Raw genomic sequence first — 9,437 nt, 5'->3', positions numbered from 1 at the left:
GAATTATGAAGAACTGAAGGTTCTGTTGTTTTTTTATGGTAGCTAAGTAGTTAAGTTAAGTGGTCAAGTTTTTAAATGAAAAGTAAAAAGTAGACAAAAAAAACAATTTATTTGATGTACTATTTTTGGTTGCTTTTGTTATTCACAACACTGTGTCGTCAAAATGAACAGGAAATTTGGTTTTCATCGAAGACACTATGTACAAAGACTTTTATTTAAAGCATCTTGAAGAAAATTTAATTTAAAGTGCAACGGAAATTAAAGATTGCAGATGCACAACGACATTAAGCACAATAGTTGTTAATATTGCAATATCTACACATTGTCCAAACTCCTGCACAATAACTAGACTTAAACGTTATCGAAAATTTGTAGTCCGTTTTAAAGAGAAATATTAGAAAACACGACATCCGTAACAAATCTGACTTAAAAAAACGCTTTACAAAAAGAATGGAGTAAAAGAAGTCGCTTCAGGCTATTATTGACAAGAAATATCCAGCAAAGTACTAAGTTCTTAAAAATAGTTCGTAATTCTGTACAAATTTAATTTGTATATCTGTGATATGACTTTTTTATTTTTTTGGTTTTTATTGGATAACTAAGAAATGGAATATTCTTCTGTTTTTGTTTTTGGAAATGAAATAAAACACTATAAATAATAACTTTGTTCTTTTTTTAAATTTGCAAAATATTTTGAAAAAATGTAACTTCAAAAAATGTTTGCATCAAATAAGCTGCGAACCACTGTATATATTTTATGTTCAATAAATTTATCTGAAATTATAAAATTTCATGACTGCATGAAATTAAATACTAGACAAAAGAAGCACTAATTTGAAGGATGTGTTGATAAACCATACATATATTTATATTTTAATATGCATACCCACAAAGAGTAGATTCTTTATTTTGATGTCGAAGTAATTTTTTTACTTATATTTTTTATTGTTAAGATTCATAGTTACATTAACTGTTTTAATTCATTATTTCGTATTACCTTAATTTTGTGCGTGGTACAATATCTCTGATAAGTATGCAGCGATACCAAGTAAATCTGACGTCTTATGTCTTGTACAAAATTGATTGTTTCAAACGAAGCTAATGACGTGTTATTCAACTGCAAACGTGTATAAGTTTTATTAGCCAGTAATAAAAATTCCAAAAGTTTTTGATATTCGTTTAGAGAATATTTCATGTTTTTAGTAGTAGCAAGTGTTTTTATGTGATCAATAAGCAATTTATCAATTTGCCAAAAATAATTTTTAGCGCTTTCTATGTCACAGTTTTGTATGCTACAATTTTTGTACAGTACTGAAAGAATTTCGTATGTTTGAATACGTCTAAAAACGCGAGTTTTTAGTGAAAAACCCAGCTCTGCCAAAGTTTGAGCTAATTCCCAAACCATTATTAAGCGCAACCTAAAAATATCTGAAAGTAATGTTGCATTAATATAGGCATTTCTTGATTTTATGAATTCTTCAATGTATGAATTACATAAGTTTAGTAAAGCTAATGAATTATTATCCATTACTTTACAAGCGTTGTTTATAAGAAATATAACACATTTATTTCGTATTTTACTTATTATATCAAATGCTGATGTTTGCGTTCTTCTTTCTATAATAAGACGAATAAAATCTACTATATTGTGCTGGTTTAATTCCAATTCTATAGCGAAGCTTTTAAGTGAAGTCAGCTTGTTTAAAACTTTCTCAACTTTTGTTCGCAAAGGTTTCAACTCCTCAGCAATACAATATTCCATCATATTAAATAACGCAAGCATTATTTCAATAGAAACACATAATAAAGGCTTTTGTTGTATATATATCTCGATTAGATCAAGAACTCTTATACGGAAGTGCATTACAGTGATGTTCCTGACCTGATAACTTTTCGACTTTTTAGATGGTGTTTTACTTGTGCTTTTCTTTATTTTAAATGCATTTGCTAACGCTTCGTCTAACTTTCTTCCTTGCTCTTCTGATAGTTCATTAAGATCAACTGATTCCATATCATCGTCAACACCACCAGCTTCAGTTTCAATAAGTGCCATAGATATTGCGTTTCTCAATTTATCTACTCCAGTGCCCATATCTTCGCTTTCATCAATTTCGCTTTGTCCATAACTTTCAGAAGCCGTATCATCATTATTGGAATCCAATTCATTATCAGATTTTGTTCTATCACTATCCTCTTCTTCTACATCTTCAATATCTTCATCTTTTAAACTTAGTGGATTTTGGCCATCTTTCATATCTAGCATGGACAAAATTTGATGAATTGCGTTTAAAGTTAACTTATCGCAGAAAAATGGAAACAACTGATTAACAATATTTCTCAACGCACTCGTGTTTTGTGAAAGTAAGTGTAAAAATAAATCTATTACTACTTCTATCCAATTTGGTTCATTTTCCTATAAGAAGCAAACATAGTAGTTATTAACAATAAGAATAGTAATAATAAAAACACTAACCTTGTTACTTTTTGTAACAATCCTAAATTTTTGTTGACCCTGAAGACGGTGCATGCATACAATTATGTCTTCTATAGCTAGGCGCGCCATTTCCGGTTCTTTGAAATACTGTAGTCCCATATTTAGTAGCAATATATGAAATATCATTTGCAACTCCGTTCTATTATTCGCCTCGGATGGTTTGCATTTATTTGTTTCAGTTAATACTGCATTATACAAGTAACTCCAGCTTTTTTGTAAACATTGATCAATATTTTTGATTCGCAAGTAATTATCCGAATTTTTTCTTTGTATGACCTCATTGCAATAATTCACAAGATTTAGCAGAAGTTTTTTTTCTTTTTTCATAACATTAGACTTATAGTTCAAGCTTGAATAAAACATTTTTAGACACTGATATCCAAAATTCTTACTAAACGACCCAGAATCTTCAATTTTACAAATTTCCATTTCATTTGTTACATGAAATATGCCTCCAGTAAGCAGAAATCGCAATTGCTCCTCCCGCCATTTGAATGATGAACGAACAGAAATGTGTGATAGTAAATGTTGCAACATATAACCGGCAATAGATCGTTCAAAATGAAACAATTCTTCATAGGAACTTTTACCGCTTTTAAAAAACAATCCTAAAAATATTCGTTTAAATATTTCAAAGATTTCTTTCACGCCAGCTTCCCCAAGAGAGTTCACAAGTTGATTTATAATACGAGTATGTGTAAATTTCTCAATATTAAATGTTCCTGGTGGTTCAATTAGACGTTTTATAACAGCTACTTTCTGCTTGTCGCTCACTTTCTCACAACCAATGAGTAAAGCCTCAAAATAATCTTTGTAAAATGCTAGAAGTGTTTCATCCTTTTTATATTTTGCATCTTTTAATCCTTTAATCAACAAAATCATAAAATTCTCACTCATCAAATCCTCAATTTTCGTCTTAGTAATATCTAACGATTTTAAGATAGCTGTAACTATCCGCAAAGTAACTATTTCTTTAAATTTTGTTGTACGATTTAGTCCTTTATCTACATATTCTGTCCAAAACTCATTTAACTTTGATTGTGTAGCAATGTAGGATCCAAAATCATCATAAACTGGATCAGTTAAATTGTTTGTATTACAGTTTTCCCAAAATATTTTATAAATATATTGAAAACTCTCTGTATTTAAAAGTTCACTTCCACCAAAATTTGATTCTAGAATTTTTTCATTTACTACTTCTGGAAAAATTTTATGAACACAAATAAGACAATGTATAGTTTGCATTGTTTGTTTTGTCCACGGTTTTATAATGTCTTTGGTAAGATAAGGCCAAATTGTGACTTCAAATTGTTCTTCGCTTATCTGTTAATTCGAATTAAAGTTAAAATTTACAAATTACTTTGAACAAGAAAATTTACCATATTTAAAAATTCTATTAAAAAACCATATCCCAACGAAGAGTGATAGGTTCGATGCTTTGTAGCTCTTAGCAGAAACAGCGTTAATTTTTGCAAATCGTCCTCACTACTAACAAAAACTCGACCTGAATGCATAATAGCTACACACACCAGTATTTTACCTACAACTGCATCTGAATCATTCTGCTTATAATAAATCCTTGTTACGATACATTAGTGTCATTTGTTATGTATGCACATACCTTTTTTACTATAGTTGTCCCAGTTCTTAACTCATTTTGCAATGCATCAAAAACTTCTTTATTCGAAATTTCTGTTAAAAATTTTTTTAAAAACAACACTAAAGCAGTAAAAAACCCTGCTCGAGAAATATTTGTAGATGCTCCACATCCTCGAACAAGACGCTTTAATGTATAATATAATTCCTTCTGACGCTGTAAACAAATACTATATTACTAACTACTTTATTTAACAGGATCTATACCTTTTCAACTTCAGTTTTTTTACTCAAATGCTGCATTAAGGATAAAGCAGCATTAACACGTATATTAGAATCTTCATTAACTAATTCATTGAAATATAGAAATATACGCGTGTCAATTGATAGTTTTAATGATGGTGCGAAATGGTGATTGTTATATTCAGGTTCACTGTTTGCAAGCTTTCTCTTCTTGACAGTCTTTTTTCCACCAGCAGGATTCTGGCGCTTTAAAACCCTTTTATTCGCTGAAAGATACATTAGATGTTTTTAAGATTCCTACAATTTAAAATATATAACTAAACGCGCACGTGCGTTTCAATGCATTGCATCAAAGAATACAAAGAACGGTAATTCCAAGCGTAACTAAACAATCAAAGAAAACCCATTAAAGAATGGTAACTTCGCCCATTTCGATCGTAACACAGTAAATTGCTTTTGAAAATAGATATTTTTATAAAATTTTGGCACACGTACTAAATACATCTGATCCTACCACGATAACACTAAATTACTCTCTTTTGGTGTTGCGGTTTAATAATTTGTTACCACTTGCTAATCATATGTTTACCTCTTAATAATATGAAAAACTTGTGCGCACCTTATTTGGATAATAACATCAAATCACCAAGTTTTAGTGCGGCTAAGTTCAAAAATCAGTCCATCGGGAATGTTCACTGAAAATATGTTCCATAATTTATATCGTTCGTATTATATCATATTGAACACTATACAACAAAAATCATATGTCAGACAAAAGCGTTCAACATATTTTAAAAGTGCTGCCAATATCTTTCAACCGGAATTAATGTTATTTTTTTTCTACTCTAAAAGAAAAAATGACGGCTATTGCAACAAATAAAATGTGATAAATATATATATAAATTAATATATAAACATTTAAATCAATCAAGTTAATTTAGTTTAGTTTGCTTAATCATGTAATATATGTATATTCAATAATAATCGGGAATCGATTCCCTCAGCGCTGAATGGTAATGCCTAGCGCTGATTATTCAAAGGAAACTCCTAATTACTTTAACACGTGCATGTCATTGCGGGCAAGCGCTGAATCGTTCGATTACCTTTTCAAATTTGTAATGCAACATTTCAGCGCTGACATATTCGCTTACTTTTTCGAATTTGTAATGCAACATATCAGCGCTGACATGTTAGCTTACCTTTTCGAATTTGTAATGCAACATATCAGCGCTGACATGTTCGCTTACCTTTTAAATTTTTCCTATGCTATTGATTTTTAAATAAAATACTATAAATTTTTTTGGATAAATTATATTTTATATTTATGTTTTATACAATTAAAATATTAATATTTACATAAAAAAATATAACATAAGTAAATATATATATGAATATTTTTCTGGAAATTGTTACTAAAACCTTGAAGAGATTTCCAGACTCGACTCGATCACTTGTTTCGGCTTACCATCTGTACTTAAAGCATCTGTAAATACAAAAGTATGTTATTGTATACGCTAAAGTTAATTATGTACAATATACCATACCAAAAAGTGCTGCTGTCACATTCTCTAACGCTCTTAAGGACTTCTTGCCTTGGGTACCATTCTCCAAAATTCCAGGAAATTTTTCGCGTAATTGGTTGTTTTTTAATAACGCGTCTCATTGATGCAGTCTATAAATAACGTAATAGATGAAAAGAAATGTATGAATTAGTAAAATTGTTACATGTGAATATATTAATAAGTTGAAATTGAAAGTAAGAAACATATATAATTTAACTTACAACTACTTCAACGGCAGTGATTTCTTCATTAAATTGAATTAAATCCTCTTCAGTTTGAATTGTAAAATTTTCCAATTGAAACAGCTGACTACATGACTACAGCTGATTACCCCTTGCTTTAGAATGACTGCATTCGCAGCACATTGGTCAATTAATCGTTCTTGACGCAGTAGCATCTACATAATACAAAACAAAAATTTCAATTATCATTTTAAATATATTCATTTAATTTTGCATATACTTACAGTGAGTTTATGTTAAATTACAAATTATATTTTATTTATATTTTTGATTTTATTTTGATTTTAAAAATTAAAAATTGTTCACTGCACACACTTCACTAAAATCAAAAGCAGACTAAATGTATACAATGTAGGCAAAACAAGAAATTCTTAATACTCCTTTGCTTTTCTTCTTCATTCTTTTATAATTTCAACCCCGAAATTGTCTATGTCGAACACAAATGTCGAAAACAAAGAAAAATAAAAACGAAGAGCTATTACCTCCTCGCTTATTTTTTCAGCGCTGGCATGATGGTGCCGCTGGGTATTGCTATTTTGGGTGCTTGTGTGATTTATATGTTGACAATTTTCTGTTTTGCGAACTTATGCTTCCATAGTTTTGCTGTGTATTTAATCATTTGTATATTCAAATATAAAACATAAATAGATATTTAACAACATGGTGTTTATTAACATACTTCATGATATCATGGCTAGTAACATACATGTCATAGTACTGTCTTTACTACAATGCACATAATACCATTTGCACTAACAACAACTATGGTTGGGCTACTGCCGGTGTTTACTCACCTCATAATAGGGAAACCTCATATATTTGTATGAGACCAGTATACAATTTCATCAAAAATCAAATTTATAATAATTTGAAAAAAGTCAATCATATATTTTAGAAAAAATGTGTACAAAAAGCAAAGACTATTTCTTTGAATTTGTGTGTCCATTCAATACTAAACAACCCTTCTTCGTGTTTAACTACTATTGGACGCCCTTTCCTCTCTATTTCCTCTTAACCTAAAAGAAATCAAATTTTGTAAATATAGAAACAAAAAATTGCACTTCACTGATTGCCCTTTCGTCTCGTTCGCAAAACAGAAAATTGTCAACATATAAATCACAAAAGCACCCAAACTAGCACCCAAAACTAGCTGGCTACCATGAAATCAAAGGGACTAATTTTTTTGTTCTGTATTCGCAATCTGTGTATTATTTGTCTGTGCTTTTGGTAACAAAACATATGTAGAAACAAATTTTTTTATAAAAAAAAAACAGTTACATTTTCTTCAAGCTAAGTGTGTAAAACATTATTTCTGAAGCAATTTTGAAATAATATCATTGGGCCTATTTACACTATCATGAAAGTAACATAAACATGAACTTGAAAACCAGTTACCAATAGATGAGAGAAGAAAGTGAGTGTGATGTGAGTTCATGAATTTCAAGCAATGAAATTTGTTGCGTTTCTTCAGCTTGACACGCATGTTATCGCACGCTCTCACTTTGTAGGGTTAAGTATAAAACACAAAATTAATTGTAAGAGAAAACAGTAGAGAACAAAATTGATTTTAAATTATGATCTTAGCAAGCTTTGAGTAAAAAGCTTTATTTGTAAACTCAGATCATATAAATATAAAAGCAGGAGCATTGCTCACTTAGATTATATCCTTGTACTTTAATCTCATTAATTAATGATTTTTAATTAATGACTTTTAATCTCATTAATTGGCGCCCGAGCAGGGACCGTGATAAAAAGTGTTATTCGGAAAGTGATCGAAGTGCGGTTTGAATAAAATATTTGGTGAACTGTAAAGTAAGCTACGAAATTGGTGAAAACTAAAACTAACCAAAAAATTTTGAGTCACAAATAAGCCAAATTTAATAATAAAAAATCGCACAGTCACGAACACTAATTTGAAGACATTAAAATAATTTAACGAGAAAGTGACTTAATATAATCAGCTGATTCAAATAAATTATTCATTTGCTGCCAACTGGAGCCGAAGAAAAGGATTCCTGGACAGCATAGAACCCAATCACCAGCAATCAAGTATCCTCATCATCAGGAGAAACGTAAGTTAGGTTTGAAAATATTTTTTTTGGTATGAAAAAAAAGCCAAATCAACTATTATTTTTGAATTGCCATCGTGAAGAAAAAAACGAACATAAAATTGTATTAAAACATTTTTGTTGAGAATATTAAACATTATATTATTGAATTATATTAAAAAAAATTAATTAAAAAATTTTTTGAAAATATTTCTCTTAGTCTATACACCCGCGGTAGTAGAAAATACTTCGCCGCTTTAACCATTCTTCGAAATAAGATAACCGATGACGCTAACGACGTATTGACCAACCACGGCACGGTTTTGAATTTTGATGCAATAATCAGTAGATTAGACTTCGCTTACGCAGATAAGCGACCAATACATATAATGGAACAAGAAGTAAGTGTCCTAAGACAAGGCTCAATGACAATTTTGGACTACTATTACGAACAAACAAACAAAAAACTAACAATGCGGATCAACAAAATTATAATGACATACGGTAATAGTAACCCTTTAACTGCAGAATTAAATAAAAAGCATCGTGAGTTAGCTACACGAATATTTATAACAGAATTAAATCCTCCCCTGTCTAACGTCTTATTTTCTCTGACTCCAGAAGACCTTCCAAACGATTTCGCAAAAGCCCAGGAGTAAGAATCAAACCAACTACGTACTAACTTCGCACTTATGTTTAATAGAAATTCGAACCTAACTCAAGTTAATAGACATCAAAATAATCTGCGTTATCCGCAACGCCCTCAAATCCCGACTAATAACAATAAAGGTTATTTTCCGAAAATAGAAGCAATGGAAATAGATCCATTCATGTTCAAGGAGAACTTATTATAGGAGGAGAAGGAGAATATTTATAAAATTATAAATGTCTTTTTTTTATTACTTATTGAATTTATTGTTAAAATAAATGGGGTTTATTGAAGGTCATATTTTTCGTAATTTTTCGCTGGTTTCTGAGGCCTGAAATAGGTGTAAAACAGGGAGCGCGCAGGCCAATTTGTTTTTGTTCTAAAGTTTAACTATTTGGCTATTAGTAATTAAATATAATTAAACTTGAAATTTTTCTTACACATAATGAATAACAATATCCTAAGCTTTAAAAAAATTTAAAAATTATCATTTTTGAATAAATAGTAAAAACATATAAGGGTTTAAAGTTGGTTCAATTTTTGTGTAATCGTAATTTCGCTAAAATTGCATGAAACTGAAAATAACTTAGGAACTAATGGGAG

General features: G+C 29.9%; 1 protein-coding gene across 1 annotated transcript; it reads right to left on the bottom strand.

Annotated features, from left to right (window-relative positions):
- Positions 1-877: 877 nt before the first annotated feature.
- Positions 878-4,795, bottom strand: LOC119672233 (myb-binding protein 1A-like). Its single transcript, XM_038083236.1, has 5 exons — positions 4,358-4,795; positions 4,116-4,307; positions 3,874-4,056; positions 2,474-3,817; positions 878-2,413 (listed from the first exon to the last, which is right to left on the bottom strand). The coding sequence occupies exons 1-5, from the start codon at positions 4,610-4,612 to the stop codon at positions 962-964; spliced, it is 3,426 nt and encodes a 1,141-aa protein (XP_037939164.1). The 5' UTR covers positions 4,613-4,795; the 3' UTR covers positions 878-961.
- Between the last annotated feature and the right edge of the window lie 4,642 nt (positions 4,796-9,437).

The sequence above is a fragment of the Teleopsis dalmanni genome, chromosome 1 (assembly GCF_002237135.1).
Source record: "Teleopsis dalmanni isolate 2A chromosome 1, ASM223713v2, whole genome shotgun sequence".
Taxonomy (NCBI): Eukaryota; Metazoa; Arthropoda; class Insecta; order Diptera; family Diopsidae; genus Teleopsis; species Teleopsis dalmanni.
This window is presented reverse-complemented; position numbering and strand designations above follow the sequence as displayed.